The sequence below is a fragment of the Vicia villosa genome, linkage group LG1 (genome assembly GCF_029867415.1).
Source record: "Vicia villosa cultivar HV-30 ecotype Madison, WI linkage group LG1, Vvil1.0, whole genome shotgun sequence".
Taxonomy (NCBI): domain Eukaryota; kingdom Viridiplantae; phylum Streptophyta; class Magnoliopsida; order Fabales; family Fabaceae; genus Vicia; species Vicia villosa.
The window spans coordinates 122,448,096-122,472,438 of record NC_081180.1 but is presented as its reverse complement, the minus strand read 5'-3'; the positions used below and the strand labels follow the sequence as shown (position 1 = coordinate 122,472,438).

The 24,343-nt window shown below is 36.7% G+C and overlaps 1 protein-coding gene across 1 annotated transcript; it reads right to left on the bottom strand.

The window, feature by feature from the left end:
- Positions 1-20,813: 20,813 nt before the first annotated feature.
- LOC131615921 (pectinesterase/pectinesterase inhibitor-like) lies at positions 20,814-23,601 on the bottom strand. The gene is made up of 2 exons (XM_058887114.1): positions 22,346-23,601; positions 20,814-22,030 (listed from the first exon to the last, which is right to left on the bottom strand). Exons 1-2 carry the CDS (start codon positions 23,388-23,390, stop codon positions 21,117-21,119), a joined length of 1,959 nt encoding a protein of 652 aa, XP_058743097.1. The 5' UTR covers positions 23,391-23,601; the 3' UTR covers positions 20,814-21,116.
- Between the last annotated feature and the right edge of the window lie 742 nt (positions 23,602-24,343).

The window sequence follows — 24,343 nt, the reverse complement described above, 5'->3', positions numbered from 1 at the left end:
ATGACAGCAGATCTTGGAATCTCAGCGTTTTGTTGTGCGAAACCCATTGCCGTTGCTCTTGGAACTTCAATTTCCAGAGGTTTGTAACCCTCCGGTGGACGCATATCCATGGTGACTTTTGGAGCTTCAGAAGCTGGAGGTATGTACCCTTCTGGAGTAAAGTTATACGGCATGCCCCAAGGTCGATCAGGCGGCATGGTATACTGAGGAATGGGAGTAGAAACAATCTCGGAAACCACAGTCCTTTGTGGTTCTTCTGGCGTTGGTCGATTCTGCGCAACTACCAGGGCTTCTACCATACTATTGAGCCTTTCAACAGTACCCTTGAGAGTATTAATCTCTTCTCTGAGTTCTTCATTCTCTTGCTCAAAGTCTTCCATTCTTTTCTTGCGACTTGAACGAGTGTTGTATGGATGAGACAGCTTGAAAGTCTTGGTTCACCTCCTTCTCCTCCTCTCTTTCTGGAGAAAGGAAAGTGACTATTAGATCCGCGACAATTCTCGTGTCAGTGCGTACGACTAAAGCGATGTATGATATGCAATTAAGTTATTATTTTTCAAGGAAACACCATAATTACGTTATGAAACATCAATCTTTTATTAATTAAGCGAAAACGCCGTTTTTTACACACTTTGAAAATGGAAATACAGAGAAACTGAGAGAAAGGACTCTAAAACTTTGACGAAGAGCCGACTTCACGTTCTAACATCTTCTTCTGTTTCTTGAGCTGAGCGTTCTCTGACGTGAGCTGATCGATGATCCAGGAAGCAGGAGGGATATGATGAGAAAGTGACGTTTGTGTCACTTGTCGATCGAGTATTTCAAGTAACTCATCCTTCCTTCTTAGGATGTTCTGAATCTCAACATTTTCCATGTTGACAATTCGATACTTGTTCCTCCAAGCATTCCTTTCTTGGCATACCTTGTTTAATGCCTCTTGCAGTTTTTCAACATCGGTGGAGAAAAGGTAAATTGGTTCCCTTAGGGGAATAGGTTCCTGATGTTGATATGGCATCCTGAGCTTGAATGCTCTGACGCGTACCCATTGAAGGTAAGGATCCAGGGAGATGCAAAGATGTTTTCCTAACAATCTTCTCCCTTTGCTGTGAACAAGACGCCAGGCTTGGACAATTTCCTTCTTTAGCATGTTGCCATGATCGTCGATGTTCTTGAAGAACAGACCCTCCAATTGGATGTTACTTGGAATGTTTTTCATAGGATAGCCGTATTGACGACGGGCTAAAGCTGGATTGTAACTGATTCCTCCCTTAGTTCCAATAAGGGGTACGTTGGGGAAATTTCCGCAACTGAAGGTGATCTTGGTTTCGTCGTTGTCAGGACTACACCAATCAATGTCTGTATGAGTGAGAGACATGATTTTCTGTGACCAGTAAAGGCCATCCCTCATGTTCCAGAAAGTGCTAGACTTCGGCAGGTGCGAAACGAACCATTCGTATAACAACGGTACGCAGCATGTAATTAATCCTCCTCGCTGCAGGTTTCTTGAATGCACAGAGTAATAAGCATCCGCAAGCAAGGTTGGAACTGGATTTCCAATTAAGAAGATCTTAATTGCATTGATGTCGACGAAATCGTTAATGTTAGGGAACAAAAACAATCCGTAGATAAGCAAAGCCAAGACTTCCTCAAAAGCGCTCATATCTTGGATGCTGACGAAGTACCGAGCTTGATCAAACAGGAATTTGGAGGGCAATCCTTGAATTCCTCCTCTACTCACCATATGAGTTCTGATGTCGACTACGTTCAAAGGAGTAGTTGCAGCAATGATAACGTCATCAGGATTCTTTTCCAAACCGGAGTACGGATCTTGCGCGTACACGGGTATTCCAATCAGACGAGAGTACTCCTCTAACGTAGGCATGAGCTGATAATCTGGAAAGGTGAAGCAGTGATACGTTGGATCGTAAAACTGTACCAAGGTGGGAAGGATTCCATCCACCATGTTGGTATTGAGCAAAGGCAGAAGTTTTCCATACTTCTCCTTGAAAGCCTGGGGGTTGACCACCAGTTTTCCGAGCTTTCCCAGTTCCTCGACCTGGGGAATCTTGAAGGTGTATTTCCTAGCTCTCTTTCTTCCGTAATCCATGGTATAGATCCTTAAGTCCTTTCTCCGTTTCTCTCTTTCTATGAAGTTCAAAACGTTCGTTATTTAGTTTCCTTGAAAAACGACTCGAAAAAGACTCTTTTTGTTTTTAATTGTTTATTAATGAATGATGCATGAATGCATGAATGCACACACAAGAGTTTTAAACAAACATGGCGTTGAAGGGTATAGTGGTCATGAAGTCAAAACGCAGTCTCCCGCCCCAATGGTAAACTAAGGTTAATGATTTTTGTACCTGTAGAACGGGTTCTAGGGGTCTCAGAGTTTTTGCTCAACCTTAAAGATACGTTGACTGGTATCTATAAGAGAGTTTTTCTCTGAGTGTAGTATCTGCGTGACAATTACTTCCGTAATCACCGCTCTACGTCCTAAAAAAGGCTTTAAGTGGGGTTAATGTGTTTCTAGGTCCTCCTGGTACAAATCAGTCTCGGAATGCAGTGGCGCAGTTAATCACAACCAGCCAGGCAAATCCCAAGAGTAGACTTGGAAACCAAGATTAGAGGGCCTTCACCGGGAAGACATCCTCCATCCTATCTTATGTTGCACTTAAATCCGGGTATAGGATTTCTCACCACAAGGGGGAATCAAGCCCTTTCCCGATACAGAATAAACAAAATAAACAAATATATATGCAACAAACACATGATATGACACAGAGGTTAGGCAGGACCTCTCTTGTTTGAGGGGGAATTTGGCATCCCTAATTCCTCATTGGGGCTGGACCAGCAACAGGTCAACCATAGGTTTGGATGAAAAACCAAGGTTTTTAACACTTATATCCCCAGCAGAGTCGCCATTTTTCTGTGGTGTCGTTTTCTTTTACCTCCCCGTTTCACTTGGGAGGACGGCACGCTAAACCCTTCACGCGAAATTTGGAAGGAGAATGCGCCCGTGGTGGGATGAATTTTATTTCAGTTCTTCCTACGATATCACACGAACTTTCTTATTTGTCCTACGAGTAGGAAAGGGAAAAAAAGATCTCAACTAAACCCTAGGAGTTTGCTAAGTGTGGGGATTTACACCTAGACTAGAAATTCTGGAGTCCGGGAGGTCGGTTATACATAGGGAAGTGTTTAAACACCCTACATATCTGTAGTACTCTACAGGAACCTTCTCTGTGTCATTGTGTTTGTGTTTGCTGCTAATGATTGGGAAAGTTTCTCCTTTGTGTTAGGAGAAGGAATTGATTTGATTTGAAAAGACAGACAGACAGACAGACTGACTATTTTTGGTATTTTATTAGCTCGCTGAGATTCCTTGTGAACCTCATGCCTACATATCCCTAGTGGAAGTCAGAGCTTAATGTAGTTCGGGGAACTAACTAGGGAAATTAATTGTTTTTTTTGGTGCCTTGCTTGAAGCTCAAGGGTGAAGCTTGGAATTAAATCTCTGTTTACAGTGAAGAGACATGAAATTATCTCTACAGAGAGGTATTTGTACTATTCTACCACAAACATTTTGAAAGAGTGACAGAATAACTGAATTCATTTCATTCAAGAGGGGGACCTTACTTGTGTGTGTGCAAGTATGCCAGTCAGATGCCTCTTAAATGAAAGAAAGATGCTCGTCCAAATTAGGGAAAGTGTACAAGTCTGGGGATGTGCCAGAGCATGTCTTTCAGAGTCCTAAATGGGAGACTTTGATTGAAATTGAAATTGAAATGTTTGTTTGTTTGAATGTGGTAGAGTAGTAAAAATATCTCTCTATAGAGATAAGCTATGTCTATCTACTGTATAAAAGATTTGACTTTAGCTGGCTTGTATGAGGCCCAAGCTTGAGGCTTTTTGATTGATTAATTAATATTATTGACTCTGGGAGATGACTCCATTGAGGGTTAATTACAGGGTATTTTTTTTGTGTTCTGTACGAAGCCCAGAATTGAGGCTGACTCTACTTAGGGAGACTCTATTTATGTGCCTTGTACAAAGCCCAAGGTTGTGGCTGACTTTAGCTAGGGAAAAACACTATTTTCTGCCTTGTACAAAGCCCAAGGTTGTGGCGGACTCTTAAATGAATTAAGTATTGATGACTATATGGGGAAAGATCCTAAGTGTTAGGAATCTTTGACACATGAAAGATATGGTTTATCTGCCTTGTACAAAGCCCAAGGTTGTGGCTACTGAGTGATGAAGAACTCACTGGGGAGACTCTATTATCTGCCTTGTACAATGCCCAAGGTTGAGGCTGACTCTTGACAGGGGAGTTTTATTGTTTGGGTGCCTTGTATGAAGCCCAAGGTTGAGGCTAACTGTTTTTGTTGGTTTTGACTCTACTGGAGATTAAAAAGACTGTTTTTCTTTGGAAGCTAACCCTTTCCAGGGATTTTGACTCAGCTGGTGAATTTGTCTGTTAAAAGACTGACTTTTATCATATTTTTGGAGGCTGACCCTTTCCAGGGGTTTTGACTCTTTTGGGGAAATTATCTCCTAAGAGAATGAAATTATTCTTTTGACTTTTTATTAATTGACTTTGGAGGCTAACCCTTTCCAGGGGTTAATTGAAATGAAGGAATGTGTGGAAGCTAACCCTTTCCAGGGGTTTTGACATTTTAGACAGATGTTGGAGGCTAACCCTTTCCAGGGGTTAATTGAAATGAATGATTTGGGTAGCACTCCATTAATTATTAAAGGATGAAAAGATTGGCAGAAAGATTATCTAGTGGAGACTTCTTGTTTTAAAGCCCAAGATGAAGGCTGACTCAATGCTGAGGATGACCAAACATGGATCCTAGACTCTGCTAAGGAGGATTGATGAAGATAAGGGTGACAGAGACTGTCCATGTCTCTCATTCCAAAAAGTGTACTCAATGCAAAATTGAGACAAACTTAGCTTGTTTAAAGTCTGGTTTAAATTGGAAGAAACTCACCAGGGCAGGCTAAAAGGTGACTAAAGACCTGTTCCTATGTTTATAAGAAACCTGATGGGTCCTTGTATACAAGCTCAAGAGGAAGCTGGAAATGCTTTTAAGAAGCCTGTGGGTCCTTGTACAAAGCCCAAGAGGAGGCTAATCGAGGGTCCTTGTTATAGCACAAGAGAAAGCTTATGTAGTTTTGAACTTATTTTGGCTCTAAGCAAATGGGTAAGAGGTTTCACCGGGAATAATTCCTCTTTGGGTGGATGTGTCCTATTTATTTGGATTCTAAGGTTTTTGCCAAGATGTTTCACCGGGAATAATTCATCTTGGTGGCTTGAACTACAGATCTCTAATTAGGAAAGAGCCTTCACCGGGAAGACATTCTCAATCCTAGGTCATATTCCTATAATATATATATAGTTTAACTGTCCTAAGGTTTATACTCAAACGTAGTTCTAAACTAATATATGCACAGTTTATATTTGACAGTAATTTAAATAAAGACTGTAAATTGAAAGCTTGTAAAGCCTAACCTGGATGGAGTAGAGGCCATTGAAGAAGTATGTACAGAGCCTCAACAGTATTTTTATTGTTTTGTTGATGACAGTTGAATATTTATGATAAACAGTTAATGGTTTTTGAAAACAGAAGAAGTGAAGATGGACAAAGGTCACATAGGTATCTGAAGAGTTTCACCGGGAATAATGCCCTTCAAATACCAGAAGAATGTTTTGAAAACAGAAAGAAGATTTTGAAAATACAGTTTTGAAAACAAGCTAAGAAGAGAAGGTTTTTGGGACTTACACTCTATTAGAGGCCCAGTACTTTACAGTACTGGTTATGAGAGCAATTTGAAAATGATTTTGAATGATACAAGGTTTTGTTGTTTGAAAACCTTAATCATCCGTTTAATCGGAGACTGATAACAGCTTTGAAAATTGACAAAAATCAACTTAATTAAAGTAAAAATAAAGATTTTTACTTAATTAAGACCTAAACAATTAGGGTTTCATCATAGAATTATTTACAAAGTGATTTAATTTAAAACAAAGTGAAAAATATGTATTCAAGTATTTAAGAAAACACCTAAAACATACTATTTTAAACCTAATAAAAATACATGAAATAAATAATATTTTTATGATTTTTTTGATTATTCACAAAATAGATATGTTAAATAAAAAGTGTGTGAAAAATGAAGTGAAAATGATTTATTTTGATAGGTTAAATAAACATGTGAAGTTGTGAAGAGAAATGAAAGAAATTAGTGTTAAAAAAATAAGTTTTGGCCCTTGGAGGGTTTGAACCCACGCCCTTGAGGTCACCAGTCCAAAACAACACCACTGAGCCAACGCGCACTCAGTGTTAGTGACTTGCCTCCATTTGGTCATATTTCAAAACAAGTTGTAAATCCTTAAAAAATAAAAGAATCAAAAAGTCTGGGGCGAGGGGGATTCGAACCCCAGACTTGTGGCATGATGATACTAAGGGCGCATGTGTGGCCACTAGGGCAAGTTGTTTAGTCATTAATAAAACGCATACCACTCAAAATAAAATAAACTCTGCCCTGAGATTTGAATTTTGCGCGCCACCACCATCTTCGTCTTCAACCTCAAGCTCTATGAATTTGAATTTCTGAACTCACTCATTTCTCAATCATTTGCCATGATGTAAACACGAAACTTGCTCTAATTTCACTCACGATTCTAAATATGTAACTAACATAAACTAATATTAACTACATCTAACTAATTTACCAGAAATCGGGAAGAACCCTAAAATTTCAAAATCAAATTAAATGACTATACTGAAAGATAAATGGATGATGATAGAGGGTTTTCAATCCTCTGATGATGCTGAACAAGATAGAATCGAGCTATTTCACAAAGAGTACTTAAATTATAGAGGTGAAGTTCAGAAACTTACCTCTGAAAATGGAGGTCGTGAGGATGATTGAGAGCACCTGGGCTTGAATGAATGATCTCAATAGCTTCCCTGAGACTCAATGATGCTAACTGGATGCTTATTGTAGCCTGAATCCTTCTGAATTGTTCTATGGACCTCCCTCGATTTGAACTTCAAGTGGACATGGAGGTTGTTGAATCCTGAGTTACAGATGAGCTGCAGCCATCTGGTTAGCTTCACTATGACCTGAGGAGTGTGTCTGGATGATTGGCTTGCCTTGAAACCTTCTGAATCACTCCATGGACCTCCAACTGCAAATGCTCCAAAGTGAGAGCAACAATGGTGTTCCTCCACCTACAGAAGTGATCCAGGTGCTTGGATCACCTCAAATGACCTCCCTTGAGATGTTAGAATGCTCACTTCCCAAAGATAAGCTCTGGTTTGAAGAAATCGATTCTTCTTGCCAAAGAACTTTGAAAAACAATGAACAAGAGGAGAGAAAGAGAAAGCAAGGAATATGGTTGCTTTGGTGTGTTTTTGAATGAGGAATGCATCTATATTTATAGGCAAATGGATCAGTATAGCTGCAGAGGAGTGAGCTTCCTTAGTGAAGTTGATTTGCTTTCTTAGCCATGAAGGAATTCAAAGAATATTCCAAGTGCAATGATGAGCTCTTTGATACCACTCCCTAGCCATCGGTTTTGCTTGATCTTAGGGGACCAAATGGCTGCAGAAATGAGCTCCAATTGGTTGGGAGAAGATTCCTTTGATGAATCACCAATTTGCCATAAATTCAAAAATGCAATCATTACATAATCACATGCCTTTGTTTTTGGGAATCTTCTCTAATCCTTATGCAATGATGGAAATTGATGTATGGTATGGTTTCAGATGCATTAGAGGTCGTGTAGCATCACTTAGTGAAGCAAAATGCACAAAATTGCAAAGTTCCAAAATGATGCATGACTTATAATTTCACTTCATGAGGCCAACTTTGAACAAGCATAACTCTTAGCTCACATTGAATTTTGAGAAGGTTGAACACAATTTGGAAAGCCCTAAACATCTACTTTAAATCATTAGTTTATGTCTTCTTCAGAATCCTTTGGGAAATTTGTGAAAAATGAGCCCAAAGTTGGATGAAAACTAGGTTAAAACACTTAGAAAAATTTCTAAGTGTTTATGACCTAAACTTCAAAATTTCCAAAACTTCATAAATGATTGATCTTTTGAAAAAAGTTCCTTTGTAAGATGTTGTTTTATTTTGCAAGATCTACAACTTTCATGTTGGAAGTTTTTTGAGTTGTGTAGGTGAAATTTTGAGATCTCACCATGCCCTCAAAAACCCTAATTCCCGACTTTTCGCTCTTTGATGAATTTCTTTGAATTTCTTTGGCCAAATGACTTTGACATCCATATATTGATGATATTGATCTTTGAAAGTCATTTTTTGACCAAAAACCTTAAAAGTCAATGATGATCCTTCACAGTTGACTTTTTCCTGACAAAGTGAATTTTTGGGCTTTTGTGTAGAAATAAGATCTTCTCCCCAAATGGATGATATAAATGGATTATATTGAGGTAGTAGAGACTCTTGAATCATGTCTTGAGTTTTGGATTCATGCCCTGATCAGAAGTCAACTATCTTGGTGAATTAGGTCAAAACCCTAATTTGTCGACCATGTGAAAATAATGACTGTAGACTTTGAATTGAAGTGTGATGTCCAGTAGATCTTGTCATATGAGTTATTTGAAGATGATTGATGTTTTTGAATGGTTCCCTGGGGCTTTTTAGGGTTTCCCAAAAGTGATCCCTGATTTTAGTCCTTGATAGGCTCAAAACCCTAGTCTGGTGACCTGAGTAAACCTGTACTCATATGACTGGATGTCTAATCAATCATAGATGAGAAAAATGAAGTTTTTGAGCCCTATGATTGTATTAAAGACTAGTCTTTGTATTGATTGATCCTTTGCCTGAGCTTTCTTGTCTTTGGGCATCCTCGATTAGGTACCAGATGGAGAAATGACTGCTCTGGGTACTTGTCTTGACCTGATGAAAAATCCTGAAGATATGTCATCTCAGGGGGGTCAAAAATTAGGGTATGACACAATTAATAGCTACCTACCCTACGTTGTCTTTCTTGTTCTTTAAGTCTTTCGGCGAAAATTGGATAAAATAAAAGTCGGTGGCGACTCTTGCTATCCGCAACATTTCGATATAAAGTCAGTTCACCGTATTACAGAACTGGCGACTCTGCTGGGGATATGATCTTGTGAACCCGGCTCTGTGGGGAGACATGGGTGCCTTGAAGGTTGCCCCCAGTATTATAGTAACTACCATTCCTGGATTTATATTGATTGGAACACACTAATGAGTATTGACCAAAGTGTTCAACATGCCTTGCATAACTTTGCCCCATCTATTAGGGAATTTCAAGAGATTCGCCTCGCGAGGACTTTTATGAGATGTACACTATGGGCGTCATGTCCCTAGTAATCATAGGCCAAGGACAACGTCCCATGTTGATTGGGAAGTAGCTTCAGATATACTTGGATGCATGCTCCTGATTATTGATGCTTCTAAGATATTTTTTGAAACTTGACCTGATTATCCCAAATTAATCGGGAAATAGTTCGAAACCCACTTGGGATGTATGCCTTTGATTATTCGGCATTTGAGAGATTTTGGAATCTTGACTTGATTGCCCCAGATTGATTGGGCAAAACGTGTCTTGCCCCTTGTATACATTGCTTCTTGGAGTAATCTGTGTTGGTCGGGATAACTTTGAGTCATTAGCCATACCATGTGCAAATTCTTCCTGATGCTAACATTTGAAATTATGTAGCAAAATATGTTTAATAATGAATTCATGAGATGCAGTGCATATGTCTGTCTTGAGTTTTTTTTTTTGAAAAACATTAAAACTGGAGATGTAAGATCATGGTATTTATAAAAACATCATATTTGTAAAAAACATGATATCAACCTAGCATTTGTAGTAAACCTTAAGGAGTCGGGATACCTTTTTGGTGACAATATGCTTTCGAACTAACCATGCTTCAGTTAGGACTTTCAAGGGTTGTAACGTGGCTTGGTTCACGGTTTAAGAAACAAAGGATAAAGGCTCAAAATTTGATTGTACCCATCCCCTTCGTGATGATCTTCAGTCCTAAGCTCAGCTAATTCAACTTGTGCATTCAGGTTCCAAGAGACTTTTTGGATTTGCACCTTTGATAATGATGATGGTTCTCAAGCAAAGAGAACTTTTGAGATGGCAGTCACTTCTTCCTTTTGGTAGTCACACCATTGTGTTTTTCAGGAATTTATTGACCTCTCTTCTTTCATCTTTTTGATATCCCTAACTTTTGCCTGAACTGTCTATTTTGAGCTTACAGTCAACGGGATGCCTTGATTTTTGCCTAAGTCTTCTTTTTGATTTTTGACTTAGCAGGTTTTTCTTTGTATATATGTTTTTTCATCATTTTTTTTGAAAGATATTGACTGCCTTGCTTAATGATTGATGAACCATCATTGGCTTTTGATTGACATCTCCAACACTTCTTTGATGTGTGCGGATGAACGCTTGTGATTGAAACCTTTGTTGAAAGGTGTACTGAATGATTCTCTTAAACAAGAATGCACAGCCAAATTAACTGAGAACTACCCTGCCCCAGGTTATGATCAAAGGTTTTGATTTATTCAAGAAATAAAACTCCTACAACTTAGGCTCAAAAGGGGTTGACGAGGGATTAACATCCTTATATCTCCACTGTTTAGGAATTGAAACAATGCCTGTACATCGTCAGCGTAGTCTGTTCAAAAGCATACTGTATGAGGTTGCGGTATCGTTTTCGTCATCCTCCCTCGAAAGGCATACAACTTTAACAGGAGTTGAATATCACAAAACATATGCAAAGTAGAGACATAATTTAAAATGAGTGATAGCGAAATAATTTATTCAAGACAAATATATACAATGCACTGATGATGATTATTAAAACAGATAATGTCTATCATGAGTCAAATGTTTAAACAAACAGGAAAGAACTTGCAAATGAAAGTAGATCTAATGATCCAAAAGTTCGTTCGTCGAGACGTCAATCAATCTTGTCATGACTAGGCATAAGAGCGGTGATCACCACAGGGGTTTCAGGAGGGTTGGATTTGATTTCTCCGTCATTGAACAGATCTTGAATCTTATTGTTTAATGTCCAGCAATTGTTTGTGTAATGTCCAAGAATGTTGGAATGGTACGCGCACCTCGCATTGGGTTTATAGTCAGGAATGTAGGTGTTAGAATTCGTTGGCTCGATTGCCCTGAGCGTCTGGATCATATGAGTGAATTGATTGTTGTGACTCAGTTGTCGTGATTCCATTATCGTGACTCAGTTGTCATGATTCCATTATCGTGACTTAGTTGTCGTGATTCCATTATCGTGACTCAGTTGTCGTGACTTTGTTGTCGTGACTCAGTTGTCGTGATTCCATTATCGTGACTCAGTTGTCATGATTCCATTATCGTGACTCAGTTGTCGTGATTCCATTATCGTGACTCAGTTGTCATGACTTTGTTGTCGTGACCCAGTTGTCATGATTCCATTATCGTGACTCAGTTGTCGTGATTCCATTATCGTGACTCAGTTGTCGTGACTTTGTTGTCGTAACTCAGTTGTCGTGATTCCATTATCGTGACTCAGTTGTCGTGATTCCATTATCGTGACTCAGTTGTCGTGACTTTGTTGTCGTGACTCAGTTGTCGTGATTCCATTATCGTGACTCAGTTGTCGTGATTCCATTATCGTGACTCAGTTGTCGTGACTTTGTTGTCGTGACTCAGTTGTCGTGACTTCATTGTCGTGGTCTTTTCTGATTTGTGTGTCATGATTAAATCTTTAATCGCACGCTTCAGCGGTCTACCATTCTTTACACCATAACCAGGATTGTTCGAATAATAAGCGCATCTCGCATTGTAATTGTACCCCAAGAATAGGAGTGCCTTCAATTCTTCTTGCCCCTTGGGTGAGTTCAGATTCAAAGTCTGGGATCGGGTATTCCGAGCCTGGAGGTGTTTGACTGATTGCTCGAAATCCATTTATGCTGAAGTAAACAACAAGAGAGGATGAGATACCTGTCGTGAGAAACCTGTTATGCGATGTTATGAATGCAAATGCAATATTTTCAAGGATCTTTAGGCATTTAGTTAGCAACATTAGAAAATGATTTGGTCGCGCCTTTGTCTGAAGAAATCTGAACTTTGTCTTGGAACGTCTTTCTTTGAGAATCGAGCTCACCATATTGAGTGGGTCATCGCCTCTGATTCGGGATACTTCTGATTTTGAAGATACATGGCTAGAGGAAAATAAATCCTCTTGCCCCTTGATAGGTGCTGAATCTCTGAATTGGAAGGTACGCAACTAGAGGAAAATAAATCCTCTTGCCCCTTGATTAGGAAATCGGTCCTTGATAAGAGCACCTGAAATTGTGCGCCCTAAATTCCTAAGATCCTTGAAAAGGTTAGTTAAATCATGTTATGCTCATGATGTCATAATGTCATGATGTTATGCAATGCATCAGGCAAAGCGTGAGATAGTAAGGGCAAACAAAAAACCTGCAAGGAAGCAAAGGTTAGTAGCAAACACAGGCAAGTCACACAATTTTTGGCTTAAGGCTTGCATGGGGTCTGATCAGGTGTCCTTCCCAAGGGTATTTCTATGGATAAGGAGATTTCAGCAACGGGTTCTACAAGTTATCCAGAATTGTCAGCCCTTGTAAAGCACCCTCGGACATGATACATTCGCATCATGCAATGATACTTTGAGAAAGGACCTATCTGAATTGTAGCATCGGGTAGCGACTAGTTCTCAACATTTGTCAAGAGTAGTCCCCCCACTACGTTCCTAAAGGCCAGGATGGGTTAAGGGTAACTAAAGGTCCTTGAGCTCCGGCGCACCCACAGACACATACATAGACCCCCCTCATTTGAGAAAGGTGTGCATATGCTATGGAGTCCTAACTCAAGTGTGAACTTCATATTGACTCATCTCCCACATATGTGAAAGAGGTCGCCATGACTATGCCACTCCTAATCTTAAGTGTACTTGAATCTGGGTGTAGGACTCGTCCTTCAGTTAATTCCCAAGCAACCTTTAAAAATAAATCAAGCAAAACAAACATTTAAGTGATCTTAAACTTTAAGGTAACCCCTCTTTTAATCGAAAGCATCCCCAGCAGAGTCGCCAGTTCTGTAATACGGTGAACTGACTTTATATCGAAATGTTGCGGATAGCAAGAGTCGCCACCGACTTTTATTTTATCCAATTTTCGCCGAAAGACTTAAAGAACAAGAAAGACCTTTTAAAAAGATTTTGAGTTCTGTAATATGGTGAACTGACTTTATTCGGAATGTGCGGATAGCAAGAGTCGCCACCGACTTTTATTTTATCCAATTGGAAAGGCAAAAAGAACAGGAAAGACCTTTGAAAGATTTTGAGTTCGGGGGTAGGTTATACAAAGGGAAGGTGTAAGGCACCCTTTGCATCCATGGTTATCCATGGGCTCTTAATTGCTTAGCTCACTTTGTTTGTTTGTTTGAAATATTTGAAAGAGTGTCGTGTGTGAATAGTAAAGAGATTTCGTTTAAGGACTTTAGCTTGTAAATAAGCGTAGCCTTGTTTTGAAATTGTTTTGAAAGGAGGTGTGAAAAGTATTTTGAATTTGTTTGAAAGTGAGCGAGCAATTAATAGCTACCTACCCTACGTTGTCTTTCTTGTTCTTTAAGCTTTTCGGGCGAAAGGGTCTATCCATACCATAAGAGGGCAGGAAGCCTTTCAATTGGATGTTAAGGGTCATCGAGAAAAGTATCGTTCGCCATAAGACTGTCCCATGCCATAAAGAGGGCAGGTAGTCTAAGGGAAGGATATAATAGTCATTAATTTTTTTTAGGCATCATGCGAGGATACCTTAGCAATTGGGACAATCATCACATTTTACCGAGGCAGCTTCGAGGGAGTCTCAATAACTTTGAAGGCAACGTTTGCTTTAGGTATCCTCGGAATCGAGGGACTTGACTATTTAGTACAATTAGATTTAGAGGCAACAGGCAACAGATAAATAAGGCAACAAAGCAACGAGAGGGATTACCCTAAAGGTGTGTGGGTGCAACAATCACGTGGTTAACTTCGATTACGTTTATCTTGTAAAGTTAGTGATTCTATGTTCAATTCATGGTTGCACTCCCTATTTTACTAACCACGCAGTAATAGTAGAAAATAGCACTAGTTTATAATTACAACAGAAATTTAAAAGGCGAAAAATAAAGCCTTATGGCCACAGCAATACAACCCGAACGCAATTACATAATTGGTAAAAAATGCGAGGAAAAATAAAGGAGAATATTCTAAGCAAGCAATACAACCTGTGAGCAGTTACATGATTTATAATAGCAAGCAATAGTATTGAGGCAAATAAGAGGATAAATAATAAAACCAAAATTAATAAAGAGAAGTTAAATTAAGTTAGAAAAATCAGGGTTAACAAACCTAAACCTTTAAGGTTAATGGATTAAAAACCTAGAAAGTTTATTTAAGAAAACTTACTGTGACCTAAATAAGGTTTATGAGGCTAATAGCAACAAACCTAAAATTACAACTAAATCATTAAGTTAATTAGCCTAAGTAATCTAATTCAATTTTAAATTACAAAATTAAATCATAAATCAGTTAGCCCTAATTCTAAATTAATATAAAGTTATTAATTTATTACCTAATTAATCAAATAATTAATCTAATTACTACTTAATTAAAACTATTATAAACAAATAAAAACTATTTAACTAAATTAAACCAATTAATTAAACCTAATCCTAATTATTAATCTAATTTATTAGTTAAAAAAATGATTAAACTAAAATAAGAAAAAAACAAACTTAAAAGAAATAAAACAAAAGATAATAAAAACAAACAGCAAAAAGGAAAAGAAAATTAGAAAGAACCAGGTATGGATCCGGTGTGGAGCGCCTCTGAGTGTCCATGGTACGCTTCAGTCTTTGTGTGCATTGGATTGATCTAGGCGTGGATCCAACGGTTGTTATTAGAGGATGTACCATGAGCATCTGCTGGATACGTGCACCGGATCAATGGAGGTAATTTTTGGAAAAAAACGTGTGTGGGGTGGGGATCGAACCCATGTTTCACACATTATATAGCTTCTTCGTTTACCAAACGTGTTGCGCATAGTTAGTCATACAATGTATACATGGAATACAATATATCTAAAATAACGAAGGTAAATGGACCAGTCAAATGAACCATTCACCGTGGGCCCCTCTAACACATGAACAACCAATCACGCAGAGGATGAGGAATTTGACCTTTTGACTAGCCAATGGTCTTGTCACACGCGTGAAGAGAGAGAGGATGAAGATGGACCGGCCATTAAGAGAGAGACGCGTTTGGCCAACAATCCTTGGGCACTATTAATCTTCCCTTCCATGAAACCTGCTATGATTTTGCTACAAACTCACTACAGTCTCGCCACGATAGTTTTATAGCCATTTGCTGCAGAGATCAAACTCAAAATATACACGTTAGAAAAACAAACCAAATGCCCAGATTTACCAATTAGACCATTACGGATTCAATGCCGGCGTCTGTTTCTCCTGAAGGTACCTGAAACTGTGAATACGCAATACAAGAAAGCTTGTGCCCTAACAATGGCACCTCATGATCTCTGCGTCAAAACTTCAAACTAATAATTCAAATACGTTCTAAATGAATACATGAACCTAAATGCATGATTGGAATTGCGTAAAAACACGGCAATCATTGAAAACGATCTTAAAAAGAAAAACGAACCGTTGAGGTAAATGGAATTATTCTCGATACTTCAAGGCCTGTTAACGGATGGGATCTCTTCCTGAGAAGTCAAGGAACCTGGCTTGATCCTTAAGAGCGCTTGAAAGTGGCTGAAAGTCGAGACTTGATGGTGCAAGTTCTCTTTGAAATTTTCCAACGCAAACCCTAATACTCTTGGCTCTCCTTGTCCAGTTTTTTTTTTTTTTTTATCTTCTGACCATGTAGCATATATATATTAGAATATATTAGGTCACCTATATTGGTAAGAAAATCATAAGATTAATGCCTTGGAAATTTGATTAAAATTTGATGCAAATATTTCTATATTTATTCAATTCTCTTCTCAATCAAATATATTTGTTTCCTTGGTCCCCAAGAATCATCTTTGATTGATAAAAAATCAGATTATGCAACAAATTAATATTTATTATATTTTTTCCTTGATTTAAATCAAAAAATAAATAAAATAAATAAAAAATAAAATCCCAACCATGCACCAACGAAATGCATTGGTCTCCAAGGTATCTCTTGGGCCTTTATATGATCCAAAATGAAGTTCCATGATTTAATTCTTTATTTTGGTATTTTACTTGATTTATTTGCCATTTAAATGAATAAAATTCAAATAAATAGAAATAAAAATGCAAAAAATATAAGGATAATTTTATAGGCCCTTTTATGGATCATATATATGATTAGAATTCAAAACTTAGGTCCATTAGTCCAAATCTCCAAAATTCTCCAGTTTGCCTTTTGTGCATTTTCTCAAAATCGCCCAACTTGTGCAAGCCCTAACTCATTCAATATTTATCATATGAAGGTGTTCTAGGACTTTTTGGAAAGCTCAAGATGTCCTCTACAAGCCATTTTGGAACATATTTTTCATTTGGAGATTTTATCTTGATGATATGGCTTCTGACAAAAAATAACTTTTCGCGATCTTCTAGAAGGACCTGTAATGTTTTGGCTTATATCTCTTATGCGGAAGCATTTCTGGATCTTGGACTCAACATCAAAGTTGTAGGGAATTGAATTTCCTTGAGAATGAGATTTGGTTGAGGAATTTCTGATAAAGTATGAGAGAGATATGATCAGTCAAAGTTGAGTTGACTTTTAGTTCAAAATCCTAAATTAGTAACTTGGATATTTGATGATTTTGGAGCTTTCCTTGATGAATCATGATCAACTCTTGATCAAATGATGAATGACAATTCAAACTGAGAATGTTGACAAAAAGTCAGGAACTTTGACTGTGATTTGACCATAGTTTGACTTTTAGGTCAACCAGTCGATTGTTGATTATTTGAACTGTGACTGAGCAATCTTATGAATCAGAGCTTGAAAACTAGGCATAAGGATCCTTTGAGACATATGAGAGGCTATGGGATCCATTTGAGGTCTTAGAACTTGATTTGATCTCGAGAGAAATAAAACCCTAGTTATGGATTGATTGTTTAGGAGCTAAGTAAGTGTGCCCACTTCTTGCATATGCTTGATTAACTGAAGATCATATGAGTCAAGATATATTGAAATATGATGGGCAAATTTTGGGGTATGACAGTATGTATCGACACATACAAAAACAATCTTTCTGGATTGTGTTTCAACAACAGAATGCATCGACCTAAAATATGTTGCATCGACACATACATGTACTTTTACACACATGTGTCGACTCATACGTGTTATGCATTGACTCATATTTCACTTTCTCTTCAAATATTTTTCTGTCACATATAAAAGTCAGTCTCAGTCATTCATTATACAAGACACACAAAAACATTTTGAGAGCATAACTTTTGTGAGTCAATTGAAACCTGAAAGAGACTTCATCTTCATCATCTTCTCAATCATTTCTTGCCAATCACAATGAAACATAATCATCTTTGTGCATTGGATTAAGAGATCTTTGAGATAACATTCAGTTGTAGGGTTTGTGAATCTCAGCTATGTTAAAGTGTATTGAAGGGGGTTTCAAGGAAAAACCTGAGGGTTTTTCATCAAGAACAGGTTGGTTCCTGGAGTTTCGTTGGTCAAGATCAGGCAAGTCAGATTCATCCATAGAGAAAGATTTGTAAATCGGAGTGATTTTGCAAACAAGTAGTGGATAGGAGGATTGTTCGTGATTCTTGCTTTCGAAGACTTGATCGGCTCAGATCAAGGGAAAGTTACTACAAGAAGAAGAAGGAAATCTGTGTGATTAGATTATTGGATTGTAATTGTAACCTTGTAAACAATTTGTAGCTTATTGGAAATAAATACTCGATTTCGTTGTTGAAATTGAGGGGAGACATACCCACACGCGAGGAAGAAAATGGGGAACTTCCTTACCAAATCTCTTTGTGTATCGTATTTCTATCCTTTCTCTTTACATTTAAAATACATTTGCAAATCAATTGCTGTTCTGATTTTAATTTGAATGATCCAATAATGATAGAAAATTTCATTAAGCACCATTGTTGTTGATCATTGAACGTGTGAACACCAACTATTTGATAAAAGTATTTGTTGGATTTTGTTCATTGGAAATATTGCATTAGTGATAAGTTCATTAATTCGATAATAGTTCTGTGTTAATTCATCCATTTCATCCTAATAAATCCAGCAACATTCGCGTGTCTGCCTTTTCAGTGGTCGGTTAAGAATAAGCGGTAGTCGATTCGGGATCGATCTCTACCGTAATTTTTAAAAAATCCTTGTTAAGAGGAGGTGATCTATTCACCCCCTCCCGATCACTTGCCACGCCGTCTAACAGATATGGTTCATCAACCTAGTCATCCTTGTAAAGAGGTCACTTATGATATCGTTTTCTTCCATCTGAATTAATTCATACAACCTCTTTTGAGTTTGTAACCCAACCTCTTTCACCTTCTTAGCACTACCAAATAGATTTTCCAACGTATACCATGCCTCCTTCGATGATTTAACACCTTCAACCTTTTCAAAGTTATCTGGATCAACACATTGATGAATTATAAAGAGAGATTTATAATCCTTCTTCGTCAATTCTTTATGAGCTTTCTTTTGATCATCAGTAGCACAATCACTTAATGGTGTAACTTCATTCTTCACAAGATCACATACATCTTGATAACAGAAAACCACATTTATCTGCTTGGACCAATTATGTGAATTCTTTCCATTTAAAATGGGAAGATTTTCAGGGAAGTGATCATTTGGATAAGAAGCCACTGCACATTATCTTCCAAGAATCGTAACCAGAGCTTACCAGATGTTGTAACAAACACTATAGCAAGAACATAGTCACTCTTCACTTGAGTGATGGTCACACATGGATTTCTTCAAGCTTTGTGCTTTCACCCACAGACACCTTGCACTTATGAAAATTGCGAGAAAAAGATGGAAATTAGAAGGAAGAGAAAGATATATATTACACTAGACGGTGAAGGATAAGATGGTGAACTTAACTTATTTCTTCATCATAGTGAACTATTAAAATTACCATTGATTTAATAATAAATAAATTCAATGGTTATGATTGATTATAGGTGATCCACTATTCAAGTAATAGGTAGAAAAACAAATATTTACATTTATATCCTAATATATATTTCTAAATAAACCACAATACTTATAATTTATTACAAATTAGACTTCAATATTTTACAAATTACAAATTAAAGCTCAATATTTATTACAAATTATAATTATAATTTTATTAATTAAAAAATTAATTTAAATCCTAATATCAATCACAAATTATAATTATAATTTTTTAATTAAAAACTTAAGTTAGATCCCATATTTATCATAAAATATAATTATAATTTGTAATGGTTGTTTCTCTTTTTGTCTTCTTCATTTGCCTAAGAAATGACAAAAATAAAGTATTACATAAGAAATATGTTAGTAATATGTATAAGCTACCGCTCCTATTTTTATTTTTGGGTTAATAATCATTTACCTCCTGCCATATAGACGAGTTTTAATTTATCACCTTTTAAAAAAAAGTTTTGGATTACTCCTATAATATTTGGGCACACCCTAACCGTGTAAAAATCAGGGGATAAATAAAAAATATATTTTTTACAGGAGATAATTTTTCCTCTTAGGGGCCAAAAGACTTAGAATTTTAAAATTATAGGAGGTAATCCAAAACTTTTTTTTAAAAGGGGTAAATCAAAACTTGCCTATATCGCTGGGGTAAATGACTATTAACCCTTATTTTTTTCATTTGCAATTTTTTTAAATACATGTTAAACTAACCAAAAATGAATATATATCATCTTCACTTGTCTCGACATTTATCAAATAAGTATATATATGGTACTTTATCGAGTGAAAATATATAATATATAATAATAAATATTAGTATTTTTAGAAAGAGAAAGAAACTGAGTTAGTTTTCTCAAAAAGATTAAAATAATTTTTTTCAAAATAAAACACATGGATTATAGCGGCCAAATAACGAGATATATAGAAATTTATTAAACAACTCTTAGTCATTAAGTGATCCTTTTGGAGTTATTAGATAGTATTTATTAAAGAAATGAATTATATTAATATAATTTTTATTTTTTATTAATTAAATATTTTATAATTTATAAATAAAATATTTATTTTTGTCAATAAATAATATTATTTTTTTGAGGTGTTTATGTAAAAACTGGAAGTAATTAAAGTAATATTGATCTTTTATATAAATAAATAAAAACTTGTTTAAGTTGTAATAATAAGTCATTTTTAGTTCACCTTGATAGACCAATAAATTTGGTTCACCATATTAACCTTCACCTACATTAGACTTAAGTTTTACAAAGTTAGGTTATATAAAATGAGATTGCTTGCGCACCAAATAATCCAACAAACCCTAACTAACTTTCAACCTCTAACTGCCAAAACAAATTCAGTTAGAAAATAATTTTTTTTCACAAAACAACTTCTTACTTAATCACCAAGTAACCTCCTAACACCATAAATTATACATCTTTAACAAAAACAAGTTAGATAAGCTTTGTCACAAATATTAAAACCAAAACAAAATATTCATATTGACTAAAACTATAGTATTCTATATTTTGCAACGGCCAAATATAAAACTAAACTTAGAAAAAATTGTAACATAAAATAGGATTATTATCAAGCCACTTGAAAATAAAACGTCAAAATCTACATCAATTATGAATTGATAATTTCTCAATTCTCCCTCCTATATTGCTAAAATAGGTTAAATACACTACAAAAGTGTGGTTGTAACATGATGGGGCAGTTTGAGAAATTATCATTGAATTTATGGATTCAGAAATTGCCCATAATCATCTATAACATGAAATGTAGCAATTTCATACTATGTAATCTAGTAAATATGAAAACTATATGTACAAATATTGGCATTTGCACCTCCTGAAAATCATTTATTTAAAACTTTGGGTTTGGAAAGAATGGCTGTTGTTGGGTTGGCGGCTGGGTCTTCTGGGGGGTTGTCTGCTGTTGGGTTGGTGGCTGGGTCTTCTGGGGGGTTGTCTGCTGTGGGGTTGGCGGCTGGGTCTTCTGGGGGGTTGTCTGCTGTGGGGTTGGCGGCTGGGCCTTCTGGGGGGTTGACTTCTGTGGGGTTGGCTGCTTTGGTTTTGGGGCTGCCATGCTGCCAGAAGAGTATGGAATTTTAGTATTCTTAATCCAATCATCTCCCTGAAAGAACAAACCTGGATCGAAAGCATGTGCAGATTCAGGTGTAAGGTTCTTAATCCCAGGCCATTTTACGCGCTTTGATTTATCAGAACCAGGACCAGTATTATTAACCTCAGCATAATAACAAGTGTCCATTCCAGTAAGTCGTTTATCCGGTTCTTCCCATGGCATAAACCCCTCAGGCTGAATCACCTCTCCAATGTAAGTATCCATGACAATAGTCCTCGCGAAATTCTTCCACGGACGGCCGAGATAAGCTTTGTAGGTGGCTGGAGCATCTGGAGGATCAGAGACAATGCGGCTACCTTGAATTACTATTCCTGATGGTTGGTTTTCCTCTGTTCTGGATTGTGCAACTATAATGCATTGTTGCATATCTAGTGGTTTTCTAACTATGAATGTGCAGTTCTGGAAAACGGCTTGCGCGTTGCCAAACACAAAATCAATCGTGCCTGAAACCGTACAATCGCGATAAAACTGACGCATAGTGTGTGCATATAATGTGTCTTGATATCCGTGTATTGAACATTGGTAAAAAATTGCCTTGTCGCCTTGGACTCTTAAGGCGCAAGCTTGTTGTTTTAGGAGTCCTGCTGTATTCTCAATTCCTATGCTCATTGCAACAAAATAATCTGCTCCAACAGCTGCAATAAGCATATGCAAAACCATCAATATATTACTAGTTTTTTTCCTTAATATTAGAAAAATTGAAATAGTTACGCAAAATAAAATGATAAACTGTCCCGATAAACACACCCTTTTTCATAGTACTTCTGTTATACAATTGGCTAAGCATATGTAAGACCATGGTTGATTCAATTGAATAGATAATTAGTTGAATTCACGTTGTAAAATTTGAATTGAAGTAACTATCTACTCAACTGAATCAACAGAATGTCGCACAAGTGTACGAAAAAAGGTGTGTGAAACATTTTTTCAAGAATAAAAGATTTACGTACCAAGAGTAGGGGTTGCATAAGTTGCAATTCCATCTGCCATGTTTTTGTTGCCACTAATTATTGTTTTCGTATCACCATCACCAACGAGCACAACATTAGTCATTAGTATGGTAATGTCAACATACTCGCGATAAACACCTTGCTTGATATAAATAACAAAAGGTTTTTGGCCATTTACTGGCACTAGCTTCAAAGCTTCATTGATAGTCCTAAACTTTCCACTACCATCTTGAGCCACAACCACATTCGCCTTGAGTTTATTTTGAGCAACTTGAAGGAGTCTACGAACACCAGCACTCGAACCATCACCAACCCAAGAAGGAACCTCGTTAACATCATCATGACCAACTTGTTCGCCAACGTAGGAGCTTTTATAATCTTCAAACAGACGACGTTCATCTTTTGTTACATTAATATCCTTCACAGCGTTTTCCAAGTCCGTAACAACGTCAAGTGCATTACTACTCATACGCTTCGAAAGTCTTAAAATGTGTTTCATCTTCGTACCAGCTTCACTAGTGATGTTCGCAAAACCATCTAAACATGTTTCTTGATATGTCATTGCACCGGTTAACCAAACTCTTAAACTCACGAGAATGCTTTCTAGATTGTTGATATTAAAACTTGTTATTCCCTCGATTGACCTTTGGAGTTCTCCGATAGAAAGATCCATTAGCTTCTTGCATGTATCAAGAGCCATTTTTGCCCTAGGTTCCTTCTCAACATCTTCCAAGAGACCTGTTTTCTCAATTCCTTTTCTGATCTTCGCAACGGTGATATTGAAAGCCAATTTCATGAGTTCTTTTGAGTCTGTTGTGCTGCCTACTTCTGCCAATAGATTTTCCTCGCAATCTTTTTTAAAACTTGTTGGACTACAAAAGGTTTTCACGGCTTTCTGGGTTGAACTTATGCGACTTTGGCCGTTGACACCATCGCTATTATTCACGCCAACGGTCACAGCAACCACCATAGCCACTAGTAAAAAGCTTGAGGTGCATATTATGACGATTCTCTTCTTTCTTTTTGTATCTTCCTCACCACTCATCTTGATTTATAACAGCGTTATCTGTTTGTCTTTTATTTCTGTATAATCTTGATTACAAAGATTTCTTTCTAGCTAATTCCGCGTCTTCACTTTAATTATGAATTTGCATTGTCCGCGTTTATACTCTATAGAGGGAAATGGTTTTGTTGATGAGGCAATGGCAATCCTTTGTCAAACCTTGAAGGAGTGTGCATTTCAGATTGGTGTCCAAAGTAGAATTATCGTTGAATGAAGATTAATTAAAGAATGGTTTAGAAGTTGTTATGGAAAATGTGAGGTTTGGAGATTAACTATGTTTTCTATAAATAAGGATGGGTAGAAGCCGCATAATGTATAGAAATTTTATGGTTTGTTTTTAGATTAAGCTAATTTTAAGGTGGAATTAGTGAGCAGGGTCTCTCCTCTTGCGAAACTAATTCATGTTTGTGTATGAGCATAGATCTTCTCTATTTTTTAAATCTTGCAAACTTTTATTAGACTTTTACAAAACTCAATTAGCATCACTAATTTTAGAATATGAGTTTACTTTTTATTTTCATGAAAAGAAGCCCTTACATTTTTTATTTACCATATAGAAATTGATGACGTTTCTTTTAGAAAATGAAGACTACATATACTTCATTTTATGTGGATATTTTTCTTTCTAGATCAAAAGGTTAATATTGAAGTAATAAGCACTACACAATGGAAATGGAAGATAAACACTATTATTTTTTTATTGCAAAATCAAATTATCAGAAAAACTATATTTATAGTACTAAGAGGCACAATATTATTATGTATAACCTCTTAACTCTTTGTAAACGATTCAGTATCTCTGGTGATAGAAAGAAAAAAGTGTCATATGCAAATGGTATAAAGACATGTTGATTGTTAAAACATAATTGTTCCTGTTTGACCACTTTACTTGAAGTGATTTTGAGAGAAATTGTCTATCCCACGATAAAATGTCT